This window comes from Trichechus manatus, unplaced genomic scaffold, assembly GCF_000243295.1.
Source record: "Trichechus manatus latirostris isolate Lorelei unplaced genomic scaffold, TriManLat1.0 scaffold00122, whole genome shotgun sequence".
NCBI classification, from domain to species: domain Eukaryota; kingdom Metazoa; phylum Chordata; class Mammalia; order Sirenia; family Trichechidae; genus Trichechus; species Trichechus manatus.
The window spans coordinates 7,210,153-7,231,126 of record NW_004444058.1 but is presented as its reverse complement, the minus strand read 5'-3'; the positions used below and the strand labels follow the sequence as shown (position 1 = coordinate 7,231,126).

The following is a 20,974-nucleotide window of genomic DNA, read 5'->3' as shown; positions in this document are numbered from 1 at the left end:
AGAGACCAACACTGATCCCCAATATGGCACCATTATTCAAGGTGATCAGCCAGCAGCATGGTGGCAGGTTGATTACATTGGAGAATTTCCATCATGGAAAGGGCAGTGTTTTATTCTTACTAGAATAGACACTTACTCTGGATATGGATTTGCCTTCCCTTCATGCAATGCTTCTACCAAAACTACCATCCGTGGACTTACAGAATGCCTTATCCACCATCATGGTATCCCACACAGCATTGTCTCAGATCAAGGGACTCACCTCACAGCAAATGAAATGTGGCGATGGGCACATGCTCATGGAATTCACTGATCTTATGTTCCATATTATCCTGAAGCAGCTGGCCTGATAGAATGATGAATGGCCTTCTAAAGACACAATTGCAGCACCAGCTAGGTGACAATGCATTACAGGGTTGGGACAATGTTTCCCAGGAGGCTGTTTATTCTCTAAACCAGTGTCAAATATATGGTGCTGTTTCTGCTATAGTCACAATCCATGGTTCCAAGAATCAAGGGATCCTGGGGCCATATTAGGCTGGAAAGGGCATTGTAGGGGGATGAGGGAGGTATGGTGTCTCCCAACATCCTACCAGTATCAGGAAGATGGTCTTTGCCCCACCCTCTTGTTGAGCAGCTCTGCTTGCAACCCCTTCTTCAAACTTTACCTCATTTGAGACCACCCCATAGGGCAATTTTGGAAAACATCATCGGATGCACACAGTAGGCACACTATGTGGAGTACCTGGCACACAGTAGGCACGATTTATGTGGAGTACCTGACACGAAGTGGGCATGCTTTATGCAGAATACCTGATGCACAAGCAGCTCCAGTACCAGGTGCCAGCCCCTTCCCTTCTCTACCTCTCTTCAGGGCTCCTAACCCTTCCCACCATCCTATGGAGCTCTCCTCTGCCTTTTGTAAGGACCCTATCTGATGCCCCATTTCCCAGAAGGGAAGACTGAGGCTCAGAGAAGGGCCAGCACAGTTCATAGTCACAGTAAGGACCAAGCGGATCCCTCTATCTTCCTCTTCATCGTCCTCTCCATCCTCCTCGAGCCCAGCCTCCAGGTGTCCTATCCTCACCTGTGCCCTTTATCCCAGAATCTGATTCTGGTAATCCTGGTGAGGCTGAAGTCTTTGTTCCTGCTACGTCTCAGGCTGGCTGGAGTCAGGATTGGACTCTGGTAGGGTAGGGTGGCCAGGGCCAGGAGCTTCCTGTCCCCTAGCCTCTGATTCCTGCTCCCAGAAGTGGGGACACGACCCTTTTGTGGCCCACAATGTGTACAGGAGCCCAGCAGATGTTCTGGGGAAAGAACTTGGCCCTGTGCCCTTGGCCCCTGAACTTTTAAGTTCAGGTTTTTACCTGCTGCACACTGGTGGCGGGAGGGCGGGGGTGCTTGTTAACTTCCAGGCTTAGCATAACCTTTGCTACCTGCTCCCCAACTTCTCTCTCTCCCCTCCTGGAAGGTACTTGGTCTACAGTATCCGGTGTCCTCTTTGTGTGACCTGAGCCAGCTCTTCAGCCTCTCTGGACACCACTGAAACTCTGGGCCCCACCCACCCCCTTTTTTGGGCAGTGCCTAGCAGGAAGAAGGGAGCCAGCCCAGCAGGGATTGGCTGGCCTGGGCCAGTCCCTCCCAGCTGTCCCCAAGGGTAAAGAGGTCCCAGGCAGAGGGGAGAGGAGGTTGTGCAGGAGAAGCCGTGGAGGACAGAAGGTGCTAGGCTGGGGGTGGCAGGGCTGGGAGGGACCTGATCTTGGGGGGAGGTGTGCTACCCATGGCTGGGGCTCCAAGGAAGAACCTGGTTAGGGGACTGTGACTAATGAGTAACTGGATCCTCTGACAACCTCCCTGGCACTTCTAGGGCAGGAATTTCTGAATTCCAGCCACCTCTTTCTCCATTTCTCTCTCTCTGTCTCCCCATGTCTTCCCCTGACCTTCCATGGGCTTTCCTCCCCTCTCTGGCCCCATGTTTGCCCATGTTTGCCCCCTCCCCTGTCCCTGGAGCCCACATATTTGGCCCGTTCCTGTACTTTATGCCCGTCCCGCCTCTGCTTTTGAGCTCACTATTAAACAAAAAAAATCTCATTGCCATCAAGTCGATTCTGACTCATAGCGACCCTATAGGACAGAATAGAACTGCCCCATGGGGTTTCCAAGGAGGGGCTTGTGGATTTGAACTGCCAACCTTTTGGTTAGCAGTCAAGCTCTTAATCATTGCGCCACCAGGCTCCTGAGCTCACCATTAGCACTCTTCGTCTAGCCCTGCAGGATGTCGCTGCTCAAACTGTCATGGCTGGGATTCTGGCCTGGGACTGCCTCTCCATGGCTGCTCCTGCTGCTGGCTGTGGCCTCCTGGCTCCTGGTCTGCATCCTGGTCTCGACCTACACCTTCTATGACAACTGCCGCCGTCTCCGATGTTTCCCGCAGCCCCCACTGCGGAGCTGGTTCTTGGGGCACCTGGGCCTGGTAAGTGGGGCAGTAGGACAGATCCGGGGTCTCAGGACCAGGGCAATCATGGTCAGGGAGCTAAGGACCAGCAGCAAATGGGTCTAGGACAGCATAGAAGTGAGGGAGGCCAAGGGGGAACCCCTCTTTCCTCCCTCACCCCCCAGGTCCACTCCTTTCCTCTCTGCCACCTATGTCTGAGCCCTTTCTCTCACTCTTTTTCTCTCCCATCCCAGCCTGCTTTGGGTCATTTTCCTGCCTGTGTTTCTCCCATTACTGCACCTCTGGCTCCCCTCGGGGGCTCCCAGGGCAGGATGTCCAGAGCCAGACCCCCTGACTTTCCCACAGAATCACCCGAAATGGGGAGCCTCATCAGAGACACAGTCCAAGGTCTCCCCACCCGCTGCCTGTCCCACTTCTACTGGCCTCAAGCCTGTGTCCACCCCTCTGAGGGCTGTAGTTCCCCACCCTCTCTGCGCACCCACAGGGGCAGAGCTGGGCCAGAGGAGAGGTGCAGACAGTCTCCCCAGCCCACCCCCTTCCTGGGGCCCCTTCCTCTTCTTATCTTCCCCTCCACCCCCAAGATGTACCAATGGGTCCCATTGCCCAACCTGGATAAATGCTGGCCACTTCCCCTTTGAGAGGCCTTCCTTGACCTCTGCTGTGGCCCTGCTCACACTTGTAATTAAATGTTTAATTGTCCAGTCATTTGATTATCATTCATCTCTCCCACAAAATTGTAGCTCTAGGAGGCAGAACTCTACCAACAGTGCCCAGCCCTGGAGCTGGCATACAGTAGGCGCTTAATAAATGTTTGAGAACCCAGTGGTTGAGGACACATCCTCAGTCTGGGTGACCATCACCTCCTTTAGACATTTGAGACCAAAGGGACAGGCCTTAGCCTCTTCCTTCCACCAGACCACTCTGGGGACAAGCATGTCTATCCAGCTTCCCCCTCTGCAGAGAGGACAACAGCAGTTTGGGGAAGAGCTTCCTGTGATTCTACTGCTTATCAAAACAAACTTCATTCAGAATGGGATGCTCCCAAGGTCACCGTGAAGGTTTCCTGAGATTCCGGGATCTGGGGTGTCCTCAGAGGGCCCTGGAGTCCACGGAAATGTCATAGGTCACCTGCAGTCCTGCCTCCCTTTCCAATGGCTGGGACTGGCAGGCTGGTCTGGTCCAGATCACTCTTCCCCTCCTGTAGCCCCTCTTGTGTGTGATGTTGGCCTAGTCACTCTCCCTCTCTGGATCAGTTTCATGAAGTACATTGAATCCTCAGCTCAGGTTCCTTGGGGAGCAGGGAGCAGATCAACAGGTGAAAGTGGTTTATGTTCACTTGGTTGGAGCAGCCTGAGGGTCGGGCACAACTAGAGTGTCCTGAGAACCCGAGGGGGTGTCTTGGGGGTCATGTGAACAGGGTGTCCCATAGACTCTTGAGAAGATGACTAAGAGGTCAGGCTTGAATGGACAGGGTGTCCCAGGATGTCCTGGACGTCGATTTCCACCGAGGCTTCCCGAGGACTCTAGGAAACGTCTTGGGGCTCAAGTTCAGACTGCTGGGGTGTCCCAAGGACCGAAGACAAATCTCAGAAACCTCCTCCTCTTCATTGTCTCTACATCCCTCAGTCCCTCCTGCCCTTGGCACCAAGAAGGGGTGAATCTATAGGTTCAGAGAGAGGATACTCCAGACGCACCTGTGACCACCTGGCACGCATGAGGTCCTCCGTTGAGGGAGGCTGCTGTGTATTGGACAGTCAAAGTTTATGTCTATTCCTTGGGAGCGTGCAAGGCTGGAAGGTCCCAGGTCTGTAGACTTTCCTGGGTGGAAGATCCAGAGTCCTCGGTGATGACTGCCAAGGCCCTGAAAGAATGTGTGAAGAAGTTCCTATACTATAGGCCTGAGACCACACTGCTGCCTGCAGACATCCCCACGGGGACCTCTCCCTGCAGCCATACCCAGGATGACAAAACGCATCACTCGAGCCAATCTCTGTGGCTAGAGAATGTGCCTTCCCCCTCTACTCTTGGATACACCCTTAGACTTGGAGATTGCCACCAGGATCCTCCCACCCCTGAGGGAGCCTTGTTCCTTTGGACCGAGCAGGAGGAAGCAGGGAGTCCTTCCCTCAGGGCAGAATCCTGACAATCCTTCACAGCAGAGGATGTGCCACCTCTGGAAGACAAGAAGGGGTGGATGCTTGTGGCTCTTTCTTGGGTAGTGACCACTCTTGGTTGTTTGCAAATCACCCTCATGGAGGAGGGTTTGACAGAGGTGGCTCATCTGGTGGCAACCTACCCTGAAGGCATTAAGAGCTGGCTGGGCCCCATCAAACCCATCATCACTCTGTGCCACCCCGACATCATTCGTCCTGTTGTTAATGCCTCAAGTACTCATGCAGAACTTGTGGTAGTGGGCACCATGGCAGCATCCAAAGGCTAGTGTCCCTCTGCCCCTCAGCTTCTGGGTGGCTCCTGCAGGACCCCAGCTCCCTCCCTTCTTCTCTCAGCCTTCTTTTCTTTCTTTTATGCATTCACCAGACCCCATCTCACCATCTGCCAACACTCCCTCGTGTTCTGAATTCAGTGCCCCATCCTGGAGGAACCTCCAATCATAGGGAGAATGATCTGGACAGAGACACCCCCAACCTCATGTGGTCAGGAGTGGGGCTAGAGAGAGAGATGGGCAGCAGCAGCCCAGAGGAGAAGGAAGGCCTCCTGGAGGAGGTGTTGCTGGAACTGGGTGTGGAATGATGTGTAGAAGGTTTTTAAGCTGGGGGAGGGTGATGCAGTGGGCAGTGGTAGCTTCTGAGCCTTCTGTCAGGCCTGGCCTTGGCCTACCACCCACCCAGGTGCAGCACTATTAAGAGGGCTCTGGGCTGCTACTTCCCATGATGTCCACCTCTGGTGGGTGGGTCCCTTCTACTCCATCCTGTGACTTGTCCACTCTAATTCCATTCTTCACCTGCTCCAGACCCCAGATGTCTCCTACAAGACCCTGCCTGGTCTCTGCTCCCTTCCTTTGCCCTCTTCCTTTTGCATCCTGGACAAGGGAATGGACAGTGTCCAACAGAGATCGGGAATGGACAGTGTCCAACAGAGATCGTGACTATGTCACTATCCTGTTCAGCAACTCTGGGCATGTACCTGACTCTTCAATTGCCAAGGTCCCTTTCAGTTGTGAGTGATGGAAACTCAACCATGTGTGGCTAAGCAAAGAAAGGGAGTCTATTGACTGAAAATTCCAGGGAGGATGGCCTTCAGGCACTGCAGAATCCAGGCCTCAAACAATGCAACCACGAATCTGTCTTCATTTCTTGGTTCTACTTTCCTTGTCAACTTTACCTTCAAGGAAGCTGTTTCCTCACATTGTAAATGATGAACCAAAAAGCTCCATTCCAATGGGAAAGCAAGTCTCCCCCCACCCCCCAGAGTGCCCACTAATTCCCACTAACTCCCAAGACAATTACTGGAACTATGCTTGTCCAATCTTGGTGGGTACGGGGCTCTCAGAGCTTATGTTTTGGGGACACAAGCAACTCAATGTCTAAGAACTCAGGCTGTGGATTCAGAAAGATCTGGGTTCAGGTCTTAGGCAGTCATTTCCTCTCTGGGGGACCCTGGGCAAATGACATCATTGTTCAGAGGCTTAGTTTCTTTATCTGGAAAATGGAGGTAAGAAGAGCACCAAGGTGAAGGTGGTGTTGGATACCCAACGGGAAGGAGCTGTAGTACCCCTGTGACTGAAGGACCCTGAATGGCTATGCGTCAGGCTATGAGGCCAGGAGGGGGCTAGCCACAGAGAGGACAAACAGCTGGGCAGGAGTCTAAGGGCTTGGGTGGATCTCTGCCTCCAGCCCTTCTTTCTGACACCTACAAGGGCATGAACTCGGTCCTCTTCATTCCTCCCCAGATTCGGAGCTCGGAGGAGGGTCTCCAGTACACACAGGGCCTGGCCAGCACTTTCGGGGATGTGTGCTGCTGGTGGGTGGGGCCCTTGCACGCCGTTGTCCGCATCTTCCACCCCACCTTCATCAAGCCTGTCCTCTTGGCCCCAGGTAGAAGCCTGCTGCCCACAGCTTGCTGCCGCCCAGCCCTGTGCTTCCTTTCAGCTGGCAAGTGAGCGGGTGGGAGGACAGGAGAGCTATGAGGAGGGGGCACTGCCCCTGATGCACCTGGACCCAACTGTCTGACCCTGGTCGTGTCTGGTCACATCTAGGGCATGTCTGTGTGATGCCGGCTGTGTGGCCACCTCAGGTGTATGCACCTGGGACCATTTGGGGATTGTCTCGATCACATCTGGGCTCAGTTGTAGCCCAGGACATCAGGGCCTGATGAGGTCTGTCTAAGATGCCAGTTGAGATTGTCCAGGTGTCCTGTTGGTCATGTGGGGGTCATGTTTGGACTTGTCCTATGTCAGGCCTGGGCTGTTTCTGGGACTCAGGGTTCTCTGTGAAGTGTCTGGGAGGTTATTTTAACCTTGTGTGAGGCAGATCCAGGGTATGCCCATTCACACCTGGGCCATTCCTAGGCCACATCTGGGGCTAATGAGTCTCTATTTAAATCCTGCCTGGGGCTTGTGGTGGTGGGGCATTCTGAGATCATGTCAGATGGCTCTGGTCCATATCAGAGCAAATTATGTCATGTTATAGACATGTTAGGTTGTGTCTGGTATGTTATGGGGCATAGCAGAGCATGTAAGCACATGTTTGGGCCATGTCAACCATCTCAGCTCCATATCAGAGCATGTTATGTCATGTTATGGACATGTCAGGGTGTCCCATATATGTTGTCACCATGTTGGGACATGTTGGTCTCTTGTTAGCTGTTTCAGATCTGTATCAGGAGATGTCAGAGGAGGTTGGGCCATGCTAGGGTGCCCTCAGTAAATGTAATGCACTTTGTAGGGTATTGGGCTGTGTTCACTGTTTCAGAAATGTTGGATGTGGAGGAGACAAGTCCAGGCATGTTGAGATGTGTTGTGCCATGTTAGAGCATGTCTGTCATGTTGGGGTGTCTTTGTGAGCTCTACCTTTGCTCTACTGTTGACTCTTCAGCCTGTTCTGGTCTCCCCTTGCCTCCTCCCTGCTTCCTCTGCCTTTTGCCCCATTTCTGCTGTTCTAGGCTTGGAGGGTGGTGCAGACCCCTGGCTGGGAGCTCACACCCTCACCCAGAGTCTCTCCCTTACCCCTCTCCATGGCCCCTGATGTCACTAATTGATAACAGCTGCCATTGCACCCAAGGATGTGGTCTTCTATGGTTTCCTGAAGCCCTGGCTGGGTGAGTAACTATGCTGAAGTGGACTGGGGACAACCTTGGGTTCCAGAGGAAGGTGTTGCCCTTGCCCACTACCCATGGATGCCCCTACTAGGAGATGGGCTTCTGCTGAGTGGTGGTGACAAGTGGAGCCGCCACCGCCGCATGCTGACACCTGCTTTCCACTTCAACATCCTGAAGCCCTACATGAAGATCTTCAATGAGAGCACAAACATCATGCATGTGAGTCCTGTGAACCTAGTGTCCCTCATGGAGCCTTGGGGTGAGGGGCCACAAACAGATCTTTTTGGAGTCCTGTTTCTGCTTTGTGGGTTTGGGGCCATTGCTCTTCCTCTCTAAGCCTCAGTTTCCTCATCTGTAAATTAGGAATAATGATCTCCACTTTGAAGGATGTTCAAGATAACACAATGGAATCATGTCCCTGGCACATAGTAGGTGCACAGAATGTGTTAGTGTCTGTTCCCGTCTCTGAATCCTGATACAGTGTTGATGATAGTGGTAAAAATTGTATAGTAGCTATTGCTGAGTAACGAATCACTTTGAAACTCACTAGCTTAAAATATAATTAGAATTTGCTATTGCTCCTGAGTCCACTGGCCAGCTAGGTCATTCTTCTAATCTTGTCTGGGTTCCCTCATGCATCTGTGGTCAGGTGTGGATAAGGTAGGCAGCTCAACTGACTTAGCCTGAGCTCTTTCACCTGTTTGGGGCTTGGCTGGCTACAGGCTTATCTAGGATGACCTTGGCTGGGACTACTGGTCTCTTCCATGTGGTTTCTCACCCTCCAGCTGGCAGCCCAAGCTTGTTCACATAGTAAAGGCATGGTTCCAAGAGAGTGAGATTAAGCTTCAATGCCTCTTGAGGTCTAGGTTTAGAATTATAAAACCATTGTTTTCACCAGATTCATTGACTACTGCAAATCCTGTGACTATCCCAGAATCAGAGGGTGGGGGAAAAGGTGCCACTTCCTAACTGAAGTTGCTGCAAAGTCATATTGCAAAGGGTGTGGATATAAGAAGAGGTGAAAAAATAGGAAATAAGTGTCTGGGATTGGCAAACTGATAAATTAGCTTGTTATTATTTCATGAATTCTGCTTGAAGACATGAGTCTCCTGGGTCAGAGACAAAGGATTTTTTTATTCACAGCACAGCAGGCAGCATGTGCTTCATGTTGGTTTGCATCTTTTCCCCAAGCCACCCAGATCCCAAGAGAGCAACACAGGTGCGCCTATATGGATGCAGTATGTTGTAATACTGGGGAGGAGCACTGAGTTTAGGGAATTGGCAACTTTCATAGTAAGCAGAACCAAGCCTGAGTTTTGTCCAAGGGAAGACATTTTCTCATCCCTCAGGTTGCTCATTGCAAACACTCATATCTGAAAAATGGCCCAAGTAAAGAGCATAAGGGCCTTAGATTCTTGTTATACCCAGGAAGAACTGGCAGGGATGCTAAGGGCCCATGGAGGACTGCCTCTCCCAACGTAGGGGATGTTTTTGCAGTCAATCTAGAATAAGGACAATGATAATGAAGATGATGCAAAGATAGCATTTACTGAGCACTCAGAATATGCCAAAAGTGTGTGCCATTTCATGACATATACCAAATAATTAAATTCTCAGAATGCTATGAGGCAGAGATGGCTATTTTTGCCTCATTACAGATGATGACACTATGGCTCAGAGAGGTTAGGCAACTTGCCCATTTTCACTCAGCTAGTAAGTGGACTAGTAAGTGGTGGAGCTGGGATTTCAACCTGCCTTATATGACACTGAGGAACACTGTCAGTGAACATGTAACAGTTGGGACCTAAGTGGGGACAATGAGTTGATCAAGGGCACATAGAGCATAAGAGGCAGAGCTAGGTCTTGAACCCAGGTCTCCTGACTCCCAGCAGTGAGGTCTTCAGATCTTAACAGTGGCAACTTCCACTCCCACACAAGCCTGGTCCACTCTGGGGATGGGTGCCTTGGGTGGAGGACTTGGAAGTTGGTTTCTGGGTGGAGTTCAGCTTGGTGATTGGGATGGAGAGGGGGTCCCAGAGGAGGAAAATCTCAGCCCCAGCTCTGCCCCCTTTTCTGCCAGGCCAAGTGGAAGTGCCTGGCCTCTGATGGCAGCACCCGTCTGGACATGTTTGAGCACATCAGCCTTATGACCCTGGACAGTCTGCAGAAATGCGTCTTCAGCTTTGACAGCCACTGCCAGGAGTGAGCCCTAAGCCTGGATCTGGGAACTCGGACCGTTGACCCAAGGGAGTAGGTGGAAAGGGAGGACTGACCAAGGCAATCAGAAGTGCCTTCCTGGAGGAGCTGGATAAGAGCTGGGCATTGAAGGACAGGGAATGGGAGAGAAAGAAAGGTCCTTTCAGGTAGGTGGAAATGTTTGAGTAAAAAGGCAAGAAGGCTAGGAAGAGCAGAGCATGTGCAACAGTGAGGGGCCACCTTGGAAATGAAGATGGAGAGGTAGGCAGAGGCTAGGTCTTAAGGCTATTAAAGAGCTTGACAAAGAGGTATGGACTTTATCTTGGGGTCTCCATGGAGCCATGGAAGGCGTTTGAGCAGACGAGGGGCATGGTCAGAGCTGAGGTCTAGAAATTTGTGTCTGTGGAAGACTGATTGTCATGTAGACCCTGGATGGTGTTGACATTGGATAGTCAGGAGACCAGGCAGGAGGCTGGGCCCAGGACCAGTAGGGAGAGGATGAAGTATGAGCTACATGGACAGTTTATGGAAGAAGGGGCCGGTGAGAGTGATGAACATGATGCCCAAGCTCTCCCTGGCGACTGCGGCCTGGAGGCCGCTCCCAGGGGTAGGAATGCAGGGAGAGAAGAAAATGTGGATAGTCCTATCTCCTGGTTCATCCCCACCATGCATCTTTGAGGTCATCTTCTCCTGGATGTTCAGTTCCATGGTGGGAGTAGAGCCTGACTTCCGGATGGGAGGTGCACCCTGGGTTTTAGGTATGTGAATTTATTGCTTTCCCTCTTGCCCTTGTCCTTCAGGAAGCCCAGTAAATATATTGCTGCCATCTTGGAGCTCAGTGCCCTTGTGGTGAAAAGGCACCAGCAGATCTTCCTGCATTTCGACTTCCTGTATCACCTCACTCCTGATGGGCGGCGCTTCCGCAGGGCTTGCCGCCTGGTGCATGACTTCACAGATGCTGCCATCCAGCAGCGGCGCTGCACCCTCTCAGAACAGGGTGTCGACGACTTCCTCAAGGCTAAGACCAAGGCCAAGACTTTGGACTTCATCGATGTGCTCCTGCTGAGCAAGGTGAGTACCTGTATGTTCTGGTTTGAGAAGTGAGCAAGACCTCAATTTCAAATGTCAGATAGAGGAGCTTGAATGTGATCCAGAGGGTACTATGGAGCCATAGGAAGTTTTTGAAGAAGGGAGGGCCATGTATGAGATGTTTTAGAGGACTCTTAAAATGCAACCTGCAGGACTGGTAAATCTGGAACTGTGAAGGGCCTGAGATTTTACTCTACTTAACAAACTAATAATTCACACTGCCACAGAGTGTGTCTGTGTTTATGTAACCTATAGCATATAATATACATGGTGGCACAGTGGTTAAGACCTTATCTGCTTACCAAAGTATGGCATTTCGAATCCACCAGTAGCTCCTTGGAAACCCTACAGAGCAGTTCTACTCTATCCTATAGGGTCGTTATGACTCAGAATGGACTAGACGATGTTGCGTATTTTATTAGTGTCGCATCAGCTCCTACTCGTATGTATAACTCATATATATAACCCTTATTTATAACAGAATGAAATGTTGCCCTGTCCTGTGCTATCTTCACAATTTTTGGTGGACTTGAGTCCATTGTTGTGGCCACTGTGTGTTTTGAGTGACTTCCAACTAGGGGGCTTATCTTTCAGCACTACATTGGAAAATTTTCTGTTGTGATCCATAGGGCTTTCACGGGCTGATTTTCAGAAGTAAATTGCCAGGCTTTTCTTCCTAGTCTGTCTTAGTCTGGAATATCGACTGAAACCTGCTCAACATGGTGACCCTGCTAGTATTTAAAATACTAGTAACATAGCTTCCTGCATCATAATAATATGCGAGTCACCACAATACAACAGACTGACAGATGGGTAGTGGATATACAGATATGTCCATATATATATTTTATATTAGACTTCTGGATCAAAATAGACCATTTATTTCACAGCAATAACAGCAGCCGGAGCAACATCTTAATGCTGGTTCCCCCTTTCCAAATTATACCAAGGGCCACAAGGTGTCGCCCCAATTTTTTACCTGTACATGCCACAGAGTTTGCACCATAGGAAATGACCCCCACAATATCAGTCTTTTAGTTTATGTAGAACAGGTGGCACATCTGCCTTCCTCTCTTCAAAGAGATACAGAGGGGAAAGAGGTAGTGACTTTTGTTCTGGAGTATAAACAAATCCTCTCCAGAGAGAGGGCAAAGTTTCCACATTTACAACCAATGACATGTAAGCAAATGCCTCTGGGGGAGATAAGACTGGACTCTATGGACTTACTACTCTAGGTTGTGAGCAAATGGCTCTGGAGCAATACTCAGTCTCTAACATCCAGGGAAAGTTGTCATTCAATGGAACTCAGGTTGCCGGTGGTTTTTTTTTTTTTTCTCAGAAAGCCCTCATCTGCAGAAACATGGAAATGTTAATGGAGCAATTAATCCTCCCACTAGGAATAAATCAGAAGGCAAGGAGAACAGGGAGAAGGCCTGAGGGGAGGGGGCTTTTGAGATGGTGAAGAAATTGCGGTCTAAGACTGTAGGGTGGGCTTGGGTTTCTGGATAGAAGATGAATCTTTGCAGATGGTCTCAGTCATAGTGTTGGCTCTGAATCATGGTTACACCGTGCCCAAAAGAATGAAAAGTTGCCCGGTCCTGCATCATCTTCACAATTGGTGTGTTTGAGTCCATTGTTGTGGCTACTGTATATTCTGAGTGCCTTCTAACCTAGGGGGCTCATCTTCCAGCACTGTACTGGACAATGTTCTTGTCATTGGACTGAATTGTGTCCCCCCAAAATATCTGTCAGCTTGGCTAGGCCGTGATTCCCAGTACTGTGTGATCGTCCACCATTTTGTGACCTAATTTGATTTTCCTATGTGTTGTAAATCCCATCTCTATGGTTTGCTATGAGTCGGAATCGACTCAGTGGCAGTGGCTTTTGGGTTTTTATGGTGTTAATGATATCAGATTAGTGGCAGTTATGTTAATGAGGCAAGACTCAATCTACAAGATTGGATTATGTCTTGAGCAAATCTCTTTTGAGATGTAAAAGAGAGAAGCGAGCAGAGAGACATGGGGACCTCATATCACCAAGAAAGTATAACCAGGAGTGTGTGTCCTTTTGACCAGAGATCCCCATGCTGAGAAGTTTCTAGTCCAGAGGAAGATCAATGACAAGGACTTTCCTCCAGAGCCGACAGAGAAAGCCTTCCCCTGGGGCTGTCATCCTGAATTCAGACGTCTAGCCTTCTAGACTGTGAAGGAATAAATTTGTCTTTGTTAAAGCCATCCACTTGTGGTGTTTCTGTTATAGCAGCAGTAGATAACTAACACAGTTCTGTTGTGATCCAAAGGGTTTTCACTGGCTGATTTTCGGAGGTAGATTGTCAGGCCTTTCTTCTTAGTGTGTCAGTCTAGATGCTCCGATGAAAACTTGATCACTGTGTGAGACTCTGCAGGTTAGGTTCAGGAAACCTTAGAGCTGGTGTGATTCAGGAATAATGGTGGTCTTGCCTCTCTCCAGGATGAAGATGGGAAGGAGTTGTCAGATGAGGAAATTCGAGCAGAAGCCAACACCTTCATGTTTGGGGGTGAGGGTCCCAGCCCGGGATTGCATTAGGGGCAGGGGTGTCTCCTGCCCAGGGACTTGGCAAGTGGACCCTAGAATGCCCCCTCCTCATCCTGCTGCACCCTCCCCCACCCTTCTTGAGGACCTCAATGCAAGGGAGCTCTCTGCCCTCTGGTGCTGAAGCAGCCCAGTGACGCAAGCCTGCCTGGCTGCCCTCAGGCCATGACTCCACGGCCAGCGGCATCTCCTGGGTTCTGTACAACCTCGCCAAGCACCCAGAATACCAGGAGCGTTGCCGGCAGGAGGTGCAAGAGCTCCTGAAGGACCGCAGGCCAGAGGAGATTGAATGGTGAGTGCAGGCTCTCACGACCTGTTCCCTGAGCATCTTTCCTTGGCTCTGGTGGGGACGGTGAAAGATCTTTCTACTGATTCTGCCCTAATTGCTTAGTGAGAATAGGAGTAGAGGCCAGATGCAGGCCTGGTACCCAACCTGGTCAAGAGGGGAAAGGTTGTGGCCTTTGGGTCAGAAAGATCTGGTCTGTTGAGAGAATAGTGACAATGTATGAGGGTGGATGTCACTCAGCACGTGTTCCGTAAATGAACTTCCCCTCCACCCCTTGTTTTTCTCCTTAAAATCACATTTTTTCAAAGGTCTTTACTCCCCTGGATGTTTTCCCTTCTGTCTCCCAATTTCTACTTTACTGTCCAGTCCAGAGATTCACATGGGACATCTGGGGGTAAAAGTTTTCCGTTTCTTGTCCAGGAACACTTGCATCATTCTCCATCCAGTCCTCACCCAGCAGACACTCCTTCACTGTGCCCAACTCAATCTCCATGCCCAACGCTGTGCCCAGTTCCATTCAGTCCTGCAATCCCAGGAAGGAGCCATTTCAAGGTCCCGTGTTCCAGGAGCTCCCAGCCTGGTGTGGGAACAGTCCCAGCTCACATAGATACGACTCTGGTTGAGAGAGAGAGAAGCCAGGCTCAGGGTGGGATGGAGAGGATGCCTCAACTGAGACTTTGAATGATTGTTAGTAACCATTTAGGTGCAACTGGGAAGAGTGAGGCCAAGTAAACAACCTAGGCAAAGTCCAAGAAAAGATAGAGAGAGAGAGGGAGGGAGACAGACAGAGTAGAGACAGAGAGGGGAACTACCAAACGAAGGAAAAAAAAAACCAAACCACTTGCTGTCAAGTTGATTCAGATTCATGGTGACCTCATGTGTGTCAGAGTAGAACTGCTCAGAGGGTTTTCAATGGCTGTAATCTTTTTTTTTATTGTGCTTTAAGTGAAAGTTTACAGCTCACGTTAATTTCTCATACAAAAATTTATACACATATTGTTTTGTGACATTGGTTGCAATCCTTACAATGTGACAGCACACTGCACCTTTCCACCCTGGGTTCCCTGTGTCCATTCTACCAGTTCGTGTCCCTTCCTGCCTTCTCATCCTGCTTTTGGACAGGAGCTGCCCATTTGGTCTCGTATATCTGACTGAACTAAGAAGCACATTCCTCATGTGTTTTATTTTATTTTTTGTTTTATACTCCTGTCTAATCTTTGTTTGAAGAGTGAGTTTTGGGGATGGTTTCAGTTCTGGGTTAACAGAGCATCTGGGGGCCGTAGTTTTGGGTGTTCCTCTAGTCTCTGTCAGACCACTAAGTCTGGTCTTTAACTTGAATTTGAGTTATTCTACACTTTTCTCCTGCTCTGTCTGGGACTCTGTTGTGTTCCCTGTCAGGGCGGTCATTGGTGGTAGCTGGGCACCATCTAGTTCTGGTCTCAGATTGGTAGAGTCTCTGGTTCATTTGGTCCTTTAGTCCTTTGGGCTAGTATTTTCCTTATGTCTTTGGTTTTCTTCATTCTCCTTCGCTCCGAGTGCAATGGGACCAATAGATGTATCTTAGACATCCCACTCTGGTGAGTAGTGAGCGACTGGCTGTAATCTTTTGGAAGTACTTTTTTCAGATTTCCTGATAAGACCTCATTGTATATTAAAAAATTAATCCTTTTTCTGTTTTGTGTTGCAAAAGATTGCCTTTTGATTTTTTGAACTTTTTGTTAATTTTTATGAAGTCAAATTTATCCATCTTTTCTTTTACAGCTGAACTACCCATCCATTCTCCAGGGTATTATGGGTCAATTTCTTTTATTAGATGTTAAGTTTTTACCGATTCATGTGTCTGTCTCCTAGCTTTCTAGTCTGTCCCCTGATTGATTATCCTTTTCTTGCAACAGTATCTTACTACAGCTTTGTAATAGATCTTAAATCTGGTAGAATGAGTTCCTTCTCTTTGATCTTTAATTTTTAAATAGTCCTAGGTCTTCATGATTTTTCATTCTTCCAGAAAAATTTTAGAGTAAGCTTGTGAAGTTCCTAAGAAAATCAGCTGGATTTTTATTTGTACTGAATGTATGATAGATTTGTGGAAAATGGAACACTTTGTGATATTAACACATACTATACCAGAGTATAGAATGGATATCCAGGTGTTACCATCTTTTAATAGAGTAGAAAATGTCTGCTTAGAGATCTTGTGCATGCTTTATTAAATGAACTCTTTGATCCTTCTGTTGCTATGGGGAATAATATCTTCCATCAGTATTTCATTTGGATTGAGTGAGATTTATAAATGTATTTGGAATACAGAACTTTCACATTTCTTGTTAAATTTAATCCAGGTATTTTGTTTTATTATTAGCATATTTTATTTTATATACATTCCAGTTATCTATCTAGAAAAATTTGTGATTTATGTATATAAATTTTGTGCCCAGTGAACTTAGTAAATGCTTAGGATGTTGTCTTATATCTGATGGGGATCATTTAATAAAAAGCTCTTGGGACTACTGAGAAGCTGCCTGAAAAGAAGTTGATTCAATCTGTTTCTCATGTCTTGTAACAAGATAGCATCCAGATGAATCAAAGATTTAAAATTTAAAGAAAAATATCTTAAAAGCTCTAGAAAAAAACATGGAAAGTTATTTTATAGTGAAGATCCTGTTTTGAAACAAGTTTGAGGGTGTATGCAAGAGGAGATGGAAACTGTCAAATGAAAAAGATACAGAGTAGTGTGTATAGTATGTAGTATGTTACTGCACTGTCTTCTCACTTATTGACATGGCTAGGTTCCAAAGACCCCGTCGTTATGCAAAATTGGCATTATGTGAAAATGGAGGATGACCACATCAGATCACAAAAATGCAGGATGACTACATCATTACATAGCTACCAAATTATGTCATTATAACTGCCAAATTACATCATTACATGACTCTCAACCCTCTGAGAATCATGGCCCGGCCAAGGTGATATGTAACCTTAACCATCAAAGCCAGTGTTACTCTCGCCTCGCACCTCAGAATTTATTACTGCCAGACATACATTGTTAATGTGCAAAAAATTTGAAAAGTAGATTTTTTACTATTGTTGTAAACGCAAAATGCTGGATAAGAAGATAGACAATAAGTGAGGAGAAGGTGTATATAGTATTTGGAGATGCAAAAAAGTATCTCTGGAAGGGCACATGAATAAATAATAACCTGGACAACCTGTGGGGAGGGAATGTGTGTGGTGCTGGGCCACAAGGGTGTTCTTTCATAGTTTTTGAAGTTTGAACCTATTGACTGTATCAGCTATTTAAAAATGTAAATAGTTACACAAAAAGAAGAGGATTAAAAATTTCAGCCCTTTTACTGAATCCTTGGAGTCCCTAGGTGGTGAAAATAATTAACACACTCAGCTGATGACTGAAATGCTGGCGGTTCAGGTTCACCAGGTGTGCCTTGGAAGAAAGGCATGGTGATCTACTTCTGAAAAGTTAGCCATTGAAAGCCCTGGGGAGCACAGTTCTACGCTGACACACATGGGGTCTCCAGGAGTCAGAATGAACTCAATGGCAACTGGAACTGGTTACAGAATGCTCGCTGTTCATAAACGTTTCCCAGTTGATTCTCTTGTGCTTTCCAAGTATAAAACCACTATTTGCCAGTACAGATACATTCCCTCACATTTCTAATAACTATACATTTTTCTCTTATCTTCATCACATCAGCTAGTGTCTCCGGTACAATATGAAATAACAGTAGAATTTTGGATATGTTTACTTTGTTTTTGACTCATTTACCTTTTGATTTGTTTTAACCATAAAGAATATTTTGTTGTTCTGCAAATCTGTCAACCTTTTCAGGGATGGCTTTTGCGTGTTGTGGTTTGCTCAGACAGGCTGCTAAAAACACCCAGCTAAATTTTCTCTGCTACTTATGTGATATTGCTTTTCTAATGCTTAATTTTTTAAAAATTTTACTGTGGTGAAAATATACGTAACAGAACGTACACCATTTCAACAATTTCTACATGCACAATTCAGTAACATTGCTTACATTCTTCAAGCTGTGCGACCGTTCTTGCTATTCTTTTCCAAATCATTTCACCACCATTAATACAATCTCAAGGCCACTTAAGCAAAAGCTCCTCCCTTCCCCCTCCCTCCAACCCCTGGTAACCACTAATAATCCTTGGTTTCCATAAGTTTGCTTCTTTCATATAAGCGAGACCATACAGTATTTGTCCTTTTGTGACTGACTTATTTTGCTCATCATGATGTTTTCAAGGTTCATCCAGGCAGTGGCATTCATCAGGACTTCATTTCTCTTTATGGCTGAGTAGTATTCCATTGTGTGTATAGACCACATTTTGTTAATCTAGTCATCTAATGCTTATCTTTGATCAATCTGGAGTTTATTTTGTTATAGGGAGTGAGGGTCAGAGAGAGGTGGTAAAAAAGTGTCACCAGGTGGGAGGGACCTGGAGAGTCTTTGCTGTCAGGTTAATTGTTGGGGGGCGGTTCCTTAGGGATGACCTGGTCCAGCTGCCCTTCTTGACCATGTGCATCAAGGAAAGTCTGCGGCTGCATCCTTCAGTCATCAGCATCTCGCGCTGCTGTACCCAGGACATAGTATTTCCAGATGGCCGGGTCATCCCCAAAGGTGCCGACAATGGCAAGGGGGAGGTCCTGGGCAGGAAGGGGAGCCCACCAGGCAGTGGAGATCTTGATATGACTGCCCCCTCCTCCCACAGGTGTCATCTGCCTGATCAGTATCTTCGGGACCCATCACAACCCCTCTGTGTGGCCGAACCCTGAGGTGCCACCCTCCCCCACCATCCTTATTCACTGCAGGAACATGAGGGGAGGGGGTCCTGAGTGGGGAATCAGACACCATATCTGGCACTATATGCACGTCTGCCTTTCCAAGGTGGTCTGTCTTGGGATACCTCACCCAGCAGCCCTCTCTCCCCACCCCCAGGTCTATGACCCTTTCCGCTTCAACTTAGAAAACACTCAGAAGAGGTCGCCTCTGGCTTTTATTCCCTTTTCTGCGGGTCCCAGGTGAGGATGGGGTGAGACCTGGGGGGGGGGGAGGCGTCAGGGACTTCACCTAGGCCTGATTGGGGGTGGAGGGCTCAGGTGGTCCGAGTTCCAGCCTCCTTTCCTCCCCTTCCCCCAAGGTTTGGACAAGGATCTGGGGGAAAGGAGGTGGGATCCAAGGAAGGGTTCCCAGGCGATCAGAACCCCTCCCCCATCTGCTCTTCTGAATCTGCAGTTGAAGCCTGGGTCAAGTTCAGGGGACAGGGAAGCGCTCTTGGGGGTTCCGGTTTGGTCAGCCCCTCTCTTTATCCCTCAGGCTGATCAGGGCGGGGATGGGGGTCTTGGGCCGGTCCCAGGCACGATAAGGCCCAGATGGGGGTCCTGGGTTAAGTCAGACCCCACCTGGTTCGCAGGAACTGTATCGGGCAGACATTCGCCATGACCGAGATGAAGGTGGTCCTGGCGCTCACGCTGCTGCGTTTCCGCGTCCTGCCCGACGACACTGAGCCCCGGAGGAAGCCAGAGCTGATCCTGCGCGCCGAGGGCGGGCTGTGGCTGCGCTTAGAGCAGCTGGGCGCGAGACCGCAGTAACTCCTCTCCCCGACCCATCCACCTACCTTAGCGGACTCCCAGAAATAAAACTCTGCTGTCACTTCTGCCTGAGCCTCCCTGGGAGCCAGCAGGGGCGTTTGGGGACCACAGGGACCTGGGGGTGGGAGCGACTGGGAGAAGGCGCCCGCAGTTTTTCCTAGAGTTGATCATGGAATTAACCTGTGAGCAATGGGGAGCCACGGGAGTTGTTAGAGCAAGAGAGATACCAAGGTTGAGTATGTACTTAAAGGATAAGATTGAGGCCCTGAGACAGGGAGGGGAACCCATAGTGGCAGATGTCTTCCTCTGAGCTGCTGGTGTTCACCAAGAGGAAGGCCCTTGTTCACCCCAGCACAGGAGAGGAGGGGGTCCACGCAGCCCACACCCAGACAACCTGTCCAGGACTTTTACTTTCCTCCCTGCTATTGCCCAAAACCACCACTTTCCCCACGTCTGCCTATCCCAGTCAGTTCCGGGGTGACCCCCTTACTGTGCCTTCAGGGGCCCCCTTCCTTTCTCCTCTGCCCCCCTTGAGCCCAGGCAGCCTGGCCAACAGATATAGGCAGAGCCCCACTGTGTGCCTAGTGATCTCACGGGAGAGTCAGTGAGTCAGCAGGAGGCTTATTGGTCCCTCACCTCTAGGTTCCTCCTTTCCCATTATAGGCCCGCAGGATCAACCTTGACTCATCTTGGGGTAGCCAGGGCAGGGTGTCTTGATACTCAAAGCCAGACCATCAGAAACAAAAAATAACCGCAAGAGCATAGGTAGTGGAGCCAGACCGCTGGGATTCAAGTCTCAGCTCTGCTGTGAGAATTTGGACAAGTGAATTTCCCTCTCTGTTCCTCAGTTTCCTCATCTGAATTAATAGCAGTCTCTTCCTCAGGTGGTCCCAGGGACTGAATGTGAAGGACTCAGAGCTGTGCTTGGCACACAGTCAGTGATGAATAAACGTGGCCTTTTTACCCTCTCAGAAAACCTGATTATTGCAAATCAGCGCATGCTTCCTTTTGTGACTATTAACTGTGCTATGAGTTCAAAAGTGTGATTGGAACTCAAAGGGAAGAATTTGAATCTTGGTGCTCCTTGAATCAGCTCTTCCCCTTGGAGTGCATATAGGAGCATTTGTTTCTGAGATTGTGGGGCACCTACAGGGGCAAGGGGGTGGGGACTTCAGAGAAACCTCAGTGTCCCAGAATAAGATCCTGATACAATGTTGATCTCTTTTTATAGCCTAAGGGATTCTGCATTACTGAGTCCCTGCAAACACCTCCAACTTCCTCTTGGCTGATCTCCCATCCCTCACTGCACTCCAGCACTTTGGCCTCAATTCTGATCTCCTGTTTTTAGCTGATATTGAGTTGGCCCAACTCATGGTGACCCTATGCACCATGAAACAAAATGATGCCCATTCCTTCGCCATCCTAATGATCGATTGTGGATTGGATCATTGTGATCCACATGGTTTTCATCGACTGGTTTTTG

The 20,974-nt window shown here is 48.7% G+C and overlaps 1 protein-coding gene across 4 annotated transcripts; it reads left to right on the top strand.

The window, feature by feature from the left end:
• Positions 1-2,130: 2,130 nt before the first annotated feature.
• On the top strand, positions 2,131-20,457 carry LOC101354704 (docosahexaenoic acid omega-hydroxylase CYP4F3-like). 4 transcript variants are annotated; one of them, XM_023738768.1, is made up of 13 exons: positions 2,131-2,473; positions 6,366-6,510; positions 7,679-7,732; positions 7,824-7,951; positions 9,813-9,934; positions 10,729-10,999; positions 13,487-13,553; positions 13,751-13,880; positions 18,387-18,520; positions 18,612-18,676; positions 18,839-18,921; positions 19,314-19,487; positions 20,376-20,457. In XM_023738768.1, the coding sequence occupies exons 1-13, from the start codon at positions 2,276-2,278 to the stop codon at positions 20,431-20,433; spliced, it is 1,629 nt and encodes a 542-aa protein (XP_023594536.1). In that variant the 5' UTR covers positions 2,131-2,275; the 3' UTR covers positions 20,434-20,457. The 4 variants fall into 4 exon arrangements, with proteins under 4 accessions (XP_023594536.1, XP_004384494.1, XP_023594538.1 ...); XM_004384437.2 differs by lacking the exon at positions 20,376-20,457 and having other exon boundaries at positions 19,314-19,552; XM_023738769.1 differs by lacking the exon at positions 6,366-6,510 and having other exon boundaries at positions 2,299-2,473; positions 20,376-20,456.
• The last annotated feature ends 517 nt before the right edge of the window (positions 20,458-20,974 follow it).